This window comes from Mucor velutinosus, assembly GCF_035048745.1.
Source record: "Mucor velutinosus strain NIH1002 chromosome Unknown tig00001544, whole genome shotgun sequence".
Taxonomy (NCBI): Eukaryota; Fungi; Mucoromycota; class Mucoromycetes; order Mucorales; family Mucoraceae; genus Mucor; species Mucor velutinosus.
Window position 1 is genome coordinate 2,090,884 of NW_027041908.1, and position 16,713 is coordinate 2,107,596.

General features: G+C 40.6%; 3 protein-coding genes across 3 annotated transcripts; 1 reads left to right on the forward strand and 2 right to left on the reverse strand.

Annotated features, from left to right (window-relative positions):
* Positions 1–1,063: 1,063 nt before the first annotated feature.
* Positions 1,064–5,248, reverse strand: SEC18 (transport between ER and Golgi ATPase protein; the record flags this gene model as incomplete). Its single annotated transcript, XM_064825253.1, has 9 exons — positions 1,064–2,493; positions 2,547–2,800; positions 2,862–2,908; positions 2,972–3,165; positions 3,218–3,560; positions 3,615–4,553; positions 4,623–4,728; positions 4,793–4,831; positions 4,887–5,248. The coding sequence occupies 9 exons, from the start codon at positions 5,246–5,248 to the stop codon at positions 1,064–1,066; spliced, it is 3,714 nt and encodes a 1,237-aa protein (XP_064680630.1).
* A 5,488-nt stretch (positions 5,249–10,736) lies between these two features.
* OSH3_3 (Oxysterol-binding protein 3) lies at positions 10,737–12,347 on the reverse strand (the record flags this gene model as incomplete). Its single annotated transcript, XM_064825254.1, has 3 exons — positions 10,737–11,929; positions 11,990–12,159; positions 12,226–12,347. 3 exons carry the CDS (start codon positions 12,345–12,347, stop codon positions 10,737–10,739), a joined length of 1,485 nt encoding a protein of 494 aa, XP_064680631.1.
* A 329-nt stretch (positions 12,348–12,676) lies between these two features.
* Positions 12,677–16,502, forward strand: ATC70_005973 (uncharacterized protein; the record flags this gene model as incomplete). Its single annotated transcript, XM_064825255.1, has 5 exons — positions 12,677–12,736; positions 12,804–13,076; positions 13,143–13,259; positions 13,325–16,312; positions 16,377–16,502. The coding sequence occupies 5 exons, from the start codon at positions 12,677–12,679 to the stop codon at positions 16,500–16,502; spliced, it is 3,564 nt and encodes a 1,187-aa protein (XP_064680632.1).
* Between the last annotated feature and the right edge of the window lie 211 nt (positions 16,503–16,713).

The window sequence follows — 16,713 nt, forward strand, 5'->3', positions numbered from 1 at the left end:
ACAGTGGCAAAACCATGTTTTTCTTGAATAACACCACAGAAACATTCATGAGGTGCTCAAGTCTATAAAATAAACTTAGGGCATGGATTGACTCATAGCATTGCACAAAAAGAATTTATCTGTGTTATTAAGATGAAGGCAAGAGGGACCCATCATCTCTGATTATATGAAACTTGGCCGTGAACTAAAATTGATGCTTGGTTTAATTAAAAACCTCAAGTTTTCGAACTGTTTTAATTTGAGAATCATTACTTTATCACATTATTCATCTTTCGCTGCTTCGAGTCTCTCAGATGCAACGTGCAAGCAGACAGCATCTGTTACTACTGGAAAATATGCAAATCATAGCCAAAATCGGATGTATTTGATCCATAATTTCTCGTGTCAAAAGCTGTTCTAGACTGCCAGAATAGCACCAAACGATTGCGTTCGTCTAGCATTTGCTCACTGACAATTTTACTCAATTTCTTTAGGATATGAAAACATCGCCAAAAACCATGAGCTATCCCTTACGAAAAACATCAAAAATCAGACAATCGCATTTTTCACCTCCAAATGAGGATTTCGACTATGGTATATATTAACTCAAAATGTTTCTCTCAACCCAAAGCAACACCTGAAACTTTGTTTGTGCGATCTTTTTATATAAAATCTCGACATTTTTGCCAAAAACCTCATTTCATATTTTCAAGATTTGCTCGATAGATTCAGTCAAAGTATACTTTATAAGCAGTATCATTACATGCGTCTTGAAAAATACTCCAGAAATGCATTAGAAAGCATAGCATTGTTATCACAATTTACATAGTCGAATTCGACAAGATATATCGATCGAGTCGATTTTGTTCAGAATCTGATCAATCTATGGCAGAAGTTGAGCGAAGAATAAACTAGATTTGGCAGCTGCTGGCAATCTTTATTGCCTCGCATCGCAATCAATGCTAAACTGGACATGATGCAAGGCCCTAGAGGCACCGGAAATATTACATGCAATTAATTGTATGCATTCAAATTACATTTATTACTATTATTGATTTATATGTACAAGCCTATACAAAAAAATTTACACAGTGTCCTTTTTGATGAGGGGATCACTACTCAATCTTGAATTTTGTGTATCGGGTCTAGAGATATTCTGACCAGCCTCTTCAGTATCTTCAATGTCATCTGTTTGTGTAGGAGGGAAGATAGCAGGCGAACTGAGTCCACTGTGTCTCATCTCAACACGGTGATGAGGTACCAAAAAGTTGGTATTGTAAGCATGCGAGTGTCTACGCTCTGGATGGTGGTAGTATACTTGGTGAACAGATCTGGCGGTGGATTTTACGCTATCTGTATCGTGCGCACTGGCTCCGCTACCTCCACTGTCTTGACGTTGTGGGTCTGGTATGGCTGCTCCTCGCTCTGCTTGATCCAATGTAGTATCGTCTGCTTTGTTTTGTTGATCTCTCAAGTGTTGCAGACGGAAGTTCTCAGCTGGCGTGTGCTCAATCTTAACATTGGATTTCTTGATATGGCCACGCTTGAACATGGATCGCAATATATTGATTTTAGGAAGAGCGGTTTTACCAGTGACAATTGAGGCAGCATCATCGTGAGCGGTCTTGCGAGCTTCAGCAATGAGGGCATCCTCTTGTTCTAGTCGGCTCTTGGAAGCAGTAGCAATGGCAGCAGCAACAGCCTCTTCTTTTGCCTTGTTATCACGTTCTACCTTTCGAAGAATTTCAGCCAAATGTTGTGCAAGATTACCGCCACTACCGTCATGACGGTTCTGCAGGAGATCAGACTTGCGACGTCCAACTGGAGGTTTCTTGGCTTCTTCGCCCTTGGCAGGCATTTTGACAGGTAACCAAAGCTGTGGCAAGTAACCTACTAGTAGAGGATTACCGTACTTTTTGAGACCAGCATCCAGGAGACCTGGATTCAGTTGCATAGGCGGCTGACGGTAGTCGGTCAAACTGTCAGGTGTAGCTTCATAATCGTCTTCATCTAATACCACTTTACGATGACGAGGGCGAATAATAGTAGACTTGCTATCTGTTTTGGTAGCAGCAGCAGCATCTTGTTGAGGCTTGAGATTGACGGCCGAAAGAGCCGCCTTCTTCCAACGACTGCGAACTTCATTCTTCTTTTCTTCTTCTGCCTTCCTTTCCTCAATCATTCTGGCTTGGTTTTTAGCTTCATCGATACGCTCATCACAAGAGGAGTCATCTTCATCAGAATCTTCATCGTCGGAGGTGGGTAACTTTTGTAGGTTATCTTTAAGCAATTGCATGGGTAAGTGATGTGCATTCTTTGAATAAGCCAGACTCAAAAGATAGCGATACAAGATGGTGATCAAGACGAGAGGAACCACTAGACCACTTAGAATATAGTTGCCCTTGAGTAAAAAGAGACCAATCATGGTCAGTTGGAACAAAATGAGGGTAAAGATGACACGTGGAATAACCATTGTCCACAGTTTACCAGCAACTTCGTAAGGACGAAAGTATACTAAAAGCCGTGTTAGATGTCATGATCTGTCGAATACTGTACGATTCACTTACCATACAAGAATTGATACTTGTAAACGACGTAGGTAAAGCAAAAATAGACGGTACCAAACAGCAAAATTATAGGACAAATGAGAGAGTACTCGAATACGATAGCAAATACGAGTAAAGGAACAGGATAACCAATGCCGTAATTGAAAGACCATGGTGCACGATTTTCAGCATGCTCTCGTGGTGTTCTACAAAGGAACATATGAGTGAATCCACGAACGATTATGGCACCAAGTAGCAACAAATTCAAAGGCATACTGTTTGGAGAAGATGGATGAGTTGATGTGCTACTGAGAGATTAGTAGTTTGAATACTTGCATTAAAAAGGTTTGCAAAATGGTGTAGTTGATAAAGAATGGAGCGAGCTGTCAAAAAAATTCAAGGTGAGCGATCATGATCTACTCGAAGCAATCACGAGTTTAACCTACTCTTGGTAACATCTCTGCTAGCATTTTGGTGATACCTTGAGGGTTGGTGGCAAACATGTTAAGAATAGCCATGACTGATGTACCAATAACAGAATAAAAGATCAAGGTAAAGAAGATCAAGAAAAAGTACTGTTTGCTCAATGTTGATTCAGCTACTGCACTTCGAGATCTCAAACCTTGGTAGTAACCCATAGCTGTAATACTTTGTTAGTAAGGTATCCATAGAACACAACGCAAACAACTTACTATCAAACAGCAATGGCAAGACGGAAGTGAAGATATTGAGAACAAGAGGAGGAATGAATGTGCCAAAAATCGTTTGTACAGCAGGGATATTCTCCATGCGTGTACCAAGTTCAGGATTAATTTTCTTGATGGTTGGAATACTCATTAAAGTTGAGATTGCACCAACAGGAATGAACCAAAACAGACAAACCACAACAGTGATGGTCCAAATAATGGCTTCTCGGACGATTCTTTCACGACCACGAATAGAAATGGCACTCCAAAGCACATCTCTAGGTTCACAAGCCATACTTGTACGGCATGCAAAAGGTTCGGGATTGATTGCGATTTGGGATGCAATTATCTAAGAAAAGCAAGATCAGATTATTTAATAGCTTGTATGACATCAATTACTCACAGCACTGCTCATGGATTCAAACGTGACAAAGGCAACATTGGTCATTTCAAAGTTGGGCGAGCTTCTACGCTGCATGACAGTCTTGTCCAAATCATCAAACAGCTTTGTGTAGTATTCAATGGCATCAACCTTCTTGCCTCCCATGCCCAAGAAGCCACCAACACGGACGAGAGGACGTTTTGATTTGGTCGTCTTTTTAAGACTCATTGGTTCCACGAGTCCCTTAAAGAAGGTGGTATTTCCCAACTTTTTCTTCTTCTTGAGCTTCTTTATTTTGAGCGTGGATGATCCCTCCTCGGATTTTTCCGCATCGTTTTCCTCATCTTCTTCCTCCTCCTCGTCACTGCTGCTATCAGGTCGGTTTTCAGCAAGATCCAATACTCGCTTGTACATGTCTACATCATCCAAAATGCGATCAGGATCATATCCAGGGATTCGACACGGATTGCCCCAATATTTTGCATAAGCTTCTTCCAATTTGATCAACGCTTGTGCTCTTTTCTTGATCATGGTGTTTAATCTGTGAACTGTTCGTACAACGTAGCAACTTTCAACGGAACCAACACCTAGATTCTCATAGTAATCAGCCAACGCCTGATCAGATCTTAAGCGCTCGGGAATTCCAGTAACAATGACAGATCGAGAGACCATGGATTTAGACTGTTTCAATAAGTATTTGGCGCGAAGGTAGATGTAGTCGTTGTAGTTTCGATTCAAGAAGAAAAAGGTGACAAAAGTAAAAAAATAGGCAAAGACGAGGTAGGCGATGAACTTTTTGGAGTCTTGTTCAATGACTGATATCGATAATCTATCCAGGGGCGAGGTGGCATTACCCAAGTGTGTATAATCAGAGGTCATGGTGATTGGTACAAACACAATGATACCGAAAACTGTACACACAGCAAAGATTTTGATACCCATGGTTACAAACTTTAGCATCTATATATCATGGAATCATGAGTTACACATGGGCACAAGTTTGATTTGTCATTGATTTCGTGGGTTTACCAGCAAAGCATCTAAACCGACATTCGTCAGCATGTCTTCATCACTGATTTTGATGAGTGGCCAGATCCAGCCGAACAATGATGTTGGCAATTCAGGTGGTTTGTGTCTAGTGGCAATTCTTTTAGTATAAACAGGGCTGAATATGTCATCTGTCTTTTTTTTTTTTTTACCTTTTCATGTTTGATCGTGGAGAGAATAGTACTGGGATTCTGTTGAAAGTTGGCTTAGAGATCAATATCAGCAATTTGAATCAGTCATCCTCACCTTGTTCTAAATATACAAAAAATCATAAAAAGGAGGATGCCAACCACGATACAGATGGTGAATTGAGAGCCAATGTTGGCGGTGTTGAGTGCAGTGTCCAGATACTGTGATCCATCAAAGCAGACATCTAAGACTGATCCTGGTGTGCACGATTGTGTCTCTTCTGCTGTTGATGAGGATGTGGTAGCTGCTGTTGATGAGGATGCGGTAGCTGTTGTTATTTCTGGACTATTGATACTGCTTGTAGCGGATTCAATGGCACTAGGTATAGTACTGGATATAATTGAAGATGCTGTGGGGGATATAATGGAGGATATACTCCCAGTTATCATTGAACTCGTAGGTCCAAGAGTAACCGACATTTTTTGAAAGTGTTGTTTTAAATGCGAAGAAGAAGAAGAAGAAGAAGAAGGAAAAGAATCAAAATCGAAATGTAATCATTATGTATGAACATTGCTCCATCAAATCGTCGCTTGTGTAAAACCTTAAAATCTCAGCCGTCATAAACATATAAAACAGACACCCAAAGCACACAAATCGTCATACAAAATGTTGGTCTACGACTATTTTGGAATATTTAACCGAGAAGATAAACCCCATAATTTTTGCTCGTTGTTGTATATACTCAAAAAGCTCATTGCCATGATGCACTACTTTATTCAAAATGCATAGCACAGCAAAACGTTATACATTAGCTTTGTTATTGAGGATAGTTGTCGAGACGTAAGATTTTGTGATTCGTGGATTCGCCGGTTTCTGAAATCGGATACCCTGTGCATGCTGTAGCGTCTATATGTATCTCGATCGAGATGATAAATGTAGAAGAGAAATCCAAGCTATATTTCATGCTGTCAGATGGCTGTAGGCCCTATCATTGCCTTTCTTCACTTGCTTGCAACAGGATGTATTTTAGGAGTTTTGATACAGATGGTTTAGAGTAAAATGAAACATGTACACTCATAACCTAGGTTAGTAGAAAAAGAGATAAATGCAGCCAACTAATCAACCTTCCAGAGACCATCTGCCTCCTTGTGAAACCAAATCATGAAATTGGATTGCTGTTTGTATTGCCTCGGGAGGGCGGTATGAAATTTTTTCGTTTCCATGAAGTCACTGGTCATCATGTTAATGTGGTGTTACCGCTCATTCGGTTATTCTTCAAAGCAGCAGCCTATGGATTGGGCAAATTACCTGGCCATTTGTATCTAAATATGACGACAATGACACCATAATTCAGCTCTCCAAAATAAAACACATTGTTTAAGTATTGGCCATTGCTTGGATATACATCTTTTGTCATTGTCTCGGTACCCAACGAACACAAGTTTCAGATGGAGGTTGCAAGTCTATCAATCTTACAATGATTAAAACTCAATGCTCACTATTGGCCTCAGCATTTTTGCAATGGGTTTGTACATGCATTTGAGCTGTACAGTATAAGGAGAATAAATGTTTATGATTTGAAAGAGGTTTCATACCTAAATCATGAGAAACCAGATCATCGGATTCAGGTCAAATATGAAGAAACCTATTATGCCATCGTCAATCAATAGGCAACCAACAGGCCCATCACATTGATGTTTTTAACTATTCGATCACGCTAGGGCCATTCATTTTATATGGAAATGGAATTGGAAGGAAATCTCTAACTGTAAAGAACAATTGAAGAAGCGTGCCCTACGTCATTTAATAATGGATATAGTTTGTATTAATGATCTGAGCGCCGTCAATACTCAAGTCTTGGAGGTACCACTAATGTCATCCATCAGTACAATAACACTGTACCCTACATCAACGTATCAGCATAACATAATAAATGTTCAGTCCCTAAACACTTTTACAGCCCTAATATAAAAACTGAATTGCCAGATATTTGTCAGACATTGCTCATATATGATTAGAGATTTTATATTAAATCACTATCAATCAATATACAAGTTTCTTCTAACATTTCAGCTATTATTATTAATTTTGCGATATTAGCCAAACATCCGCGGCAGCGCGAGTCATCTGAACGTAGGTTAGCTTCCACCAAAGCGAAGCGTAGGTCAGAAAACCAATCGAAGAGTCGAAATGCTCATCGTAACGTAATAATTTATGGTCCCTAGACACTTTCAATGTCTCAAAAAGGAAAGAAGTTGATCTAACAAGTATTTCGATAGACAAGCATTATTAAATACAGAATTCAAGGAATATAGCATGTTTTAACAATAGCGTTATGTAATTTGCCACCTACTTTCCATATGCTTCAAAGCATCTCTTATTGATTGTCTTCATGATGAAAAGGGCATTGAGTTTGCCAGCCAGCCAGCCCCACCAGCCAAAATTTATTCAAACCCAGAATCATAATCTGTTCCGGATTGGCCAAATTCTGTTTTTTCTCGACTAGATCGAACTATTTTACTAGATTCGACTATATAAATTGTGGAGATTATCCGATGCTTCCTAACACATTCTTGGAGTGCTTTTCAAGGCGCATCCGATGGTACCAAGTAAGTTAGATGTTTTGAATAAACTTATTGAGCAATTTCAGAAAACGTGAAAAGAGGTTTTTGGTCAAAATGTCGAGATTTTGCATATGAAGACCTGGCAAACAATGTTTCAAGTGTTGCTTTGGATCGAGAGAAACACTTTGATTCAATATATACCATAGCAAAAGTCTTCATTTTCAAGGTGAAAAACGTGATGGTTTGATTTTTGATGAAAACCATGAGGTACCCCTCATGCTTTTTGGTCGATATTTGGCCATGTTTTTTTGGTCCCCAGAAAGTTGAGCAAAGGTGTCAGGAAGTTGTTGCTACTTGAGAGCAATTGTTTCGCATCATTCCGGTGGCTCAGAATGGCCTACATGTTATGATATGAAGGCTTAAAAGCTATGAAATTTGGTTGTGTTGTATACATTTGCTTGTCAATAAACGCGTTTTTGTAACAATACGAAGGTGTAAAGACATTGTATTATTAATCTAGATTCAGAGCATGCTGTAGCATCCAAATACTCAACTAGAAATATTAGACTGATTAACAATGCTGTATAGCTGTATCATAGCGCAATAATATAGCTAATTAGTGAGAAGATAGCAGTTGTAAGACACGCTGGACATTTTAGAAGCAATAGATAGTCTGCATTGAGTACAACAATATTATGTTCGGGGCAATAGCATACAGCCTTGCTCAGGCATACTTCTTGGTGTAGTTACTACTTGTAAACGTTAATGCTAAACTGGTTTTTTTGATGATATTTTGCTTAGCGACAGTTTAAGCAATACCAAAAGCCTTTCTAAAAGAAGTGTAGGCGCTGACGCACTAATAGTAACTGCTTTTTCAGCAGAAGTAAGCACAACCAAGCGAAGATCTAAATCAGCAAAACCGCTGCTAACACTGGCGAGAAAGGATTAGATAAGAGGAAAAACAAGAGAATAGTAGAAAGCTCAAGCTTCTTGGTTACAAGAGCAGAATACATGAGTTATGTATTGGGATTAACAGAATCTACTACACTGAGCATTGCAGTGGCCTTTTTTTTTTTAGAAATGGGATAAGAACACCACAACTGGCGGTAGCCAAGTTCAAGTTTTATGTGAGTCTTTCCCCTCCTTTTATAGTATACCAGTGTTTATGCTTCGGATGGCTCTCTACCTTCGCTTCGCTTCGGTGAGAACGAACCTGTGTAGCGGCAGCTCGCGCTACCGATTGCTCTTGCGTATCTTATCAAAATACTGCTACTTTCATTTTGACCCTCCACATACACATGAAAACCCTTCATATTATCTGTGGATCTGATTCTTATGTGTTGAGTCTGTAGCGGTTGCGGACATTCAGTAACTCAGCAAGAGTCGGATCATGATTTACATTGTTTCTCACTGTCTACATTAGGACGTTAGGTTCGACACAGAAGTGAATCATATAATCGATTATGATGGTCTCTGATAGTGAAGGATAATGATGGCTACAGATCGTATCATCATGGCTGATTGAACGAATCGGATCCTTCAATTGACTGATATTAGATAAACATGATACGATGTATTGGCTCAGTTGAAACAACAAGATAGATTGATGATTCATCAGTAATGATCTCTTATAAATAGGATGTGTTTGAATCAATTAATAAATCTTGAAGTTTTCGTATCTGGTTACTTTTTATAGTCTTCCTTTTTTGAAATCTATCTTAATTTGTTAATACTGTATCTTTGAATACAACATTATGTGATGCCCTACATCCGTATGCACGTGGCTACATCATATACAGGCAAGCAGCATACTGGTATTCCCTCTTTTTAGTCCTTAGTGTCCCTGATACAGCAAAATCTAAGTGCATTTGAGCTGCGTTTTCTTGAGTTCAAGGCCGTTTTAGATTGTTAGAATAGTACCAAACAATTGCTCTCAAGTAGCAGCAACTTCCTGACACCTTTGCTCAACTTTCTGGGGACCAAAAAAACATGGCCAAATATCGACCAAAAAGCATGAGGGGTACCTCATGGTTTTCATCAAAAATCAAACCATCACGTTTTTCACCTTGAAAATGAAGACTTTTGCTATGGTATATATTGAATCAAAGTGTTTCTCTCGATCCAAAGCAACACCTGAAACATTGTTTGCCAGGTCTTCATATGCAAAATCTCAACATTTTGACCAAAAACCTCTTTTCATGTTTTCTAAAATTGCTCAATAAGTTTATTCAAAACATCTAACTTACTTGGTACCATTGGATGCGCCTTGAAAAGCACTCCAAGAATGTGTTAGGAAGCATCGGATAATCTCCACAATTTATATAGTCGAATCTAGTAAAATAGTTCGATCTAGTCGAGAAAAAACAGAATTTGGCCAATCTTGAGCCGAAAAATTTATCTGGGGTTGAAGTTATTTTTGCGCTGTTGTCTGACCAAACTGCCTTGCTGACGATGGCAATGTTGATTCGAATGCTTGTTAAATGGAAATCATAAATTCGAAGGTACGATCAGTTAGCCTGAATACTTTCTTTCACTTTCGTAGGGTATTTCCATATCTAACAAGGCCAGTCATTATGCTTCACCACCAAAGTATATGGAATTGCAACTTCTAATCATGACTTGCAACGTTTCAACATGGCATGTAGGCTGTATGCGTTTCATTGATTCGTTCAAAAGAGACTATTTCCACTGGCTGAAAAGCTATTTGATATATGGTGAGGATATCTTTAAAACTTGTATCAGAATTTTCATTGGGAATGATGGCTGCAATCTCGTTGACAGTTGGCGGATTCTGAGTGCGTCTACCTTCACCAACAATTAGCTTCAATCTTCTTTGAGGGTTGAGTCGAATGTGAGCATCTTCGTCGATATGATTTCAGGCTTGTCGTTCTTCTTTACTCAAGATCTCATGAGCACGCTTGTAAATACGAAAAAAGGTTCTTTGAGCCTTGTCCAGTGCTCAATTAAATTAATAGAGGACTATATATGCGAGCTTACTACTTGAAGTTGTAACTGAAGGCGTTCGTTCAATCTATAGTCTTTATAACCTGACATCAAATCGCTTACGAACTCTTTCACAAAAAAAAAATTAGCAGTGGTTTTTTTTTTTTTTTCAAACTTTATAGACGTTTATTTATATAAAAAAAGACATAATAATAAAAAAAGAGAAATGAAAGCGATAAAATGACAATTTGGAGGTTTTTTTGCTTGTAGGGATACTTACAAATTATGGGTGTGTTAGGTGAGGGGGTGATTGGTGGTTGTGAGTGTGTAATGGTAGAGGAATTGATTGTATCAAAAAATGTCAATAGAAAAAGAAACACTAACGGATTGTTTAACTGTAATATATATAATGTATAGGTTTCTTCTTTATGATGTGATTTCAATGAATGTTTGTATCTAATTACTCGGTGTCTTTCTTCTCCTTCTTTGACTTTTTCTTTTCCTTCTTTTCCTTCTTCTTTCCGTCCTTTTTACTTTCTTTCTTTGCCTTCTTGGCAGCCTTTGTTTCCTCCTCCTCAGATGGTTGTTCAGTTTCAACCTCTTCGATCTTTCTCTTGGCAGGTGCGGATTCAGTCATTACAAAATCGGCAGCTTCACTGTATTGTTGGGTCTTGTTCAATTTGAACTTGGATTGGTTTTGAATGGTGGCGTCCTTGTTAGCCTTTGCAACAACACGTCCTTCCAGCATGTGGATACGTGCCTCAACCTTCAAGCGGCCATCAACACCAACTTCATTTGATTCGGAATCACCAAGAGCATCCATTCTAAGGGAGAGAGCAGCCTTGGCAGCGACCATACGGGCAACCTTGGCCTTGTTCTTGGGGCCAGCTTGACCAACCAAAGAAGCGTGGTAGATCAAACCATACTTGGGTGTGTTGTGCTTGGTCTTCAAGGCACGGAAAAGGGCCTTTTCAGCACCAAGAATTTGGATAGTGGAAGCAGGTTGCTTGGAGAGGTTCATGAGAGAACCGGCATGAGAAATCAAACGAGCACCGACGAGTTCACCGACAAGAGAAGTCAAGTTGGGAGCAATGGCGTTCATACGGTTCTTCAAGTATTCGTACAATTGAGTTCTGTATTCAGTGATGTTGATAACTTGATCACAGAGAGCGAAAATGTTGTCGATATCTTCATCAGAGATTTCAGTACCCATGGAGATCTCAGCAGCTTCCTTGACTTCAGTTTCGAGTTCTTCGGGGAGGATATCAGCCATATCAATGGCATGAGCATTGGTACGGAAACCCATAGCCTTGACAACCTTGGCATAGGCGAGGTTATCGACAATGATCTTGGTCATTTCAGGGAAATGCCAGCCATACCATTCCTTGACACGCATAGCGTAAGTGTTGAGTTCCTTATCGAGATCATCCAAAAGAGCAATAGCTTGAACAATCATGGTATCGACCTTATCAGGAGAGAACTTGAGCTTATAACGAGAGAGAGAGTGAGAAAGACCAAGGGACATGGCAGAGAGATCGGATTGAGAGAGACCGGAAACAAGAGATTCAAATTGTTGACGAATGCCTCTGTAAAGATCTTGAACGGTGGAATCGGACAAGACGTTGATGCCCAACTTCTTGTTGATGGAAGAACCTGTACACTCGACTCATTAACATCGCTGCCCCTTTAATTCCCTAATGTCAACACACATACCAAGCTTGGGATCACTAATGACCAACTTTTCCTTCTTCATCTCCTTTTCGGAAATCTCGGTTTCCAAAAATTTTTTCAAGTTCTTGGGCATCTTGCCTTCAACAATACCAGTGACGGCAGACAAGGCATCAGTAGTGTTTTCAAACTTCTTGAAAGCCTTCAACTTGACACTGAAAAACGAAAAAACATCAACTGTCAAATGTCAAAAAAAATTTCCAAATCACAAAAATACATACGCTTGGTTGGCCTTTTCAACAGACTCGAAATCCTTGTAGATCTCTTCAGGCTTTTCCATCTTGCCATCATCAACAAGCTTGAATAAAGCATAACCAGCAGCAGTCTCGTAAAGAACAAGCATTTTTCTTTAATATATTACAAATGAAGAGAAGGTTGTAAAAAAAAAAAAAGAGGTTGAAACGAAAGTTTTTTTTTTTTTGACAAAATACAAGGCGTCAAAAAGCTTTTTTTCCCTTTGGTATAAGGTGGTCACGATCAAAAGAGATGTTTGCATTTGACAAAGCTTCAAAGAATAAGCCTTTTTAGATGAAAAGCAGTCGATGGTTAGTTTGACAGGAGAGCCAGCGCATCGACATTTAGATACACTTCTAAGCCTCTCGAAAATTCACTCATGTAATCAATGTATACACTCCGAAAAAGAAAACATCTCTTTCGTATCCACTGTTCATCATGGTTCTCGCAGCAAAGAGAAAGTACAAAAAATCCTTAAATTCTGAGCCTGCTAGCAAGGTAAGTCGATAGGCGTTTTGGCCGAAAAACATGAGCTGGAACTGACACATTGGCACTACATATGTAGCAAGCCAAGAAGGACCGTCAATCGAAAAAGCATCAAGCATCTTCTGATGAGGAAGACGAGCATGAGAGTGCCTTTGCTGGAAATACCGGTTTCTCAGAAGAAGAGGAGAATGGTGATTGGGAATCCAACTCGGATGATAGCGACCATGAGGATAAACTCGAAAGCACCAAAATTAAAACTACCAAGGCAACTGAGGATGATTTGATTTCAGGCGAATTGGAAGGACTCAAGGAGACTGCCGAGCTCTACAAATCCAATATTTTCAAGTTAGAGGTATAACGAGATGTGGATCCAGTGGTTGTTGGGAGAAATTTCTGACTTAGGTTGATCTGTTTATAGATTGACGAATTGTTGACAGAAATCAACGTCAATTACGATAAACACAAGGCATTGCAAAAGGCACTTCACCATTTGAAGGCCATTTTCGACAGCATTCCCGAAGGAAAGCAGCTCAAGGTAACGTACAAGCGGTGGATCTCTTGAGAGATGATGTACTTATCGACTTGTTGATAACACTCTAGTTGCATGAATTTGCCCAAGACATGTTGAAAAAGAACAAAATTGTGACACCTTTCCCTGATCCTCAACCCTCCAAGGAAGCATTGCACTCATTTGCATTCCAAAAGCCCACCGCCATGCACATTGTAGGTGGTTACGGCCTCAAATCCATCGCCAAGTCAAAATCAGCCTTCAACGTCGATGTCGCTGTTGAGATGCCCAGCTCCATTTTCCAAGAGAAAGATTACGCCAACTACCGTTATCATCACAAACGTGCCTGTTACTTGGCTGTGTTGGCCAAGGCTATCCAATCCGCCAACAAAAAGTTTAACGTCGAGTACAGCACCATGAACGGTGATGCACGTAGACCCATCTTGTTGATCAAAGCAGCAGGCGATAAATCCGATGTCGATTTCAGTAAAACCAAGTGTGTGATCCGCATCTTGCCCAGTGTCAATGCCGATGTGTTCCCCATCCATCGTTTAGCGCCTGGCAAGAGCTGTGTCAAACCTGCAGAAGCTACACCTCACTACAATGCTTCTCTGTTGATGGATACATCGTATACTGGCAATCTAGCCTTTCTTTATCAACACAGCAAAACCAGCCCTGAATTTAAGAACGCCATCTTGCTGGCTCGTACCTGGCTTCATCAACGTTTTCACAATACCAACATTGGATTCACACCGTTTGTCTTTGCCATGTTGATGGCTTATTTGATGCAAGGTAACAAGGATGGTACCGGTAAAAAGCTGTCTGCCAGCCATAGTTCATACCAATTGCTGCGTGGTACCTTGGATTTTATTGCCACACATGATTTTGCTACTACACCAGTGTTTTTGGGAGAAAATGAAAAGTCTGAATTCTCGGCTGTCGAGTTCCAAACGCACTACGATGTTGCTATTGTAGACCCCTCAGGCACACTCAACTTGACCGCCAACATGACAACATCTGGATTGGCACAATTACAACACGAAGCTAAGTTGGCCATGACCTATTTCAATGATCCCACAGATCGATTTGAGCCTCTCTTTTTGAAGCATGTCAATGATGCCAAACTCAAGTTTGATAATGTGGTGCGTATCCCCTTTGTCGCTGAAGCACCTGTGGAGGCATTTGACGAAGCTGCCAAGGCTGACTACCATAGCTATTTGTCTTGGTTCGTTATTCGCATGAGTGATGTGTTGAAGCGTGGTTTGACCAACCGTGTGGATTTGGTCGCTGTGCAACATACTGATGCCAATGCTTCTTGGGCCTTGACCGACAAGATCCAACAACACGATCAAGTTACTGTCACTGTTGGTCTTTTGTTGAACTCTGACAATGCTCCTCGTCTTGTGGACCAAGGGCCCGATTCCTCCAACGATGAAGCCGTTGCTGAATTCCGCCAGTTCTGGGGCAACAAGTCTGAATTGCGTCGTTTCAAGGATGGTGCTATTGTGGAATCTGTCGTCTGGCAAACACAAGGCTATGAGAACCGCAGTTTGATTGTGCAAAAGATTGTCTTGTACTTGCTTCAATTACACTTGAATGTCGAGGCCTCTCAATTGATCTACTGGGCTGGCCAGCTTTACAGCTACTTGAACCTCGCCAAGTGTGTGCCTGAAAACCTGTTTAGCCCTGAACTCAAGACCAGCGGGTTCCATCCTGTCATGCAAGCCTACCAGCAATTTTCCAAGCAACTGCGTCAAGTGGACGATGCTCTGCCTCTGTTGATCAACAATGTGTATCCTGCTCACGCCAATTTACGTTATGCCTCTGTCACCTTGCCTCACCCTGTTGATTTCAACAACATGGTGCAGTATCCGACTACCACGCGTTATTTCGACGCGATTGATGTTGTCGTCCAGATTGAACGTTCTGCCAAGTTCCCTGATGATCTAGCCGTGCTGCAAAAGGTCAAGCACGCCTTTTATCTCAAGATGTCTGAAGAGCTCAAGACTCGCTTTGATGTGGACTCGGTTGTAGTGGACGATGTGCGCGAAAAGAACCCTTTGGCAATTCGTGGCTACCTGGATGTCTACTACTTTGGTTATCTCTTCCGTTGTCATATCTGTTTAGAGCAAGAAGCCACTCTATTAGAAAAGATTGTTGATGCTAAAACCACCACCAAACTCAACAAAGCCTTGGCTACGGAGGCACTCGACAAATACAAGTATCAATTGCGCTATAAGCAAACGCACACCTTTTACGTACAGGCCATGTGTGCCAAATATACCGCTTATTCTTCCACCGTGCGTTTAGCCAAGCGTTGGTTTGGTGCTCACTTGTTGTCTCCTCATGTGTCTGATGAAATGGTGGAGCTCTTGGTGGCTCACGTCTTCTTGGAGTCCCAGCCTTGGGTCGCTCCTGTCAGCACTTTTGCTGCCTTTGCTCGTGTCTTGGGCTTGTTGGCTACTTGGGATTGGCAAACCATACCCTTGATTGTGGATATCGAAGGTGAATTGACTACCAAGGACCGCGAAGAGATTGTCTCTCAATTTAACCAACATCGTCGCACCAATCCTCAAATGAGTGTGGGTGCCATGACCATCGCCACTGCTAAAGACCATTCAGGCCATCGTTGGACCACCAAGAAGCCTGCCAGAGTTATTGCTGCTCGTATTCAAGCCTTGGCGCGTGCCTCTGTGCAAGTCATGGAAGAAGCGACATCGAACCAAGATATCAAGCGTGTATTTGTCACTCCCATGCAAGATTACCCTGTTGTTCTTGATCTGGATATCGAACACTGTACACGTTACTACCAAAACATGCATCCTGAGGCCAAATATCTGAAGCCAAGTTACGGTGTTGCTGAATTGGGCGATAAGCCTTATGCTCAGTTGGATCCAGTACAAGATTTCATTGCTGATATTGAACAGGTGTATGGCAATACCGTTATGGTGTTCCACAACAAGTATGGCGGTGATAAATTAGCCTTGGTTTGGAACCCTACAGTGGCTACGCCTATGCAGTGGAAGGTGAATGCGGGTTATAACAGTGTGCCTGTGGACATGAACAAGAATGGATTCTTGGTAAGTTTTATAGTAAGCCTTTTTTTTTTTAAGTGATTTTGATTTTGACATTTTTCTTTTAAAGAAACCTGCCAAGGGTCAAACTGGCATTTCCAAATTTATTGCACCTAATTTTGCTGCCATTCTAGCAGAGATTGAACGATTAGGTAGAGATGGTATCTTGAAGCAACAGCAACAACAACAAGAGTAAATAATTCAAATCCCAGCACACATACGCATGTCATTATCTTAGAAGAAGGGCTTGAAAAACGTCTTTCAACACTTATGTATCTATATTCACACAAACAATAAAGTTATCGTTTGTATACTTGTTCTCTTTGAATAACAGGATAACCATGGCCTTTAAACAAGTGCGGCTGTAGGAGCAACCTAGCTCAGGACGTGTTAATGGCTGATGTGAA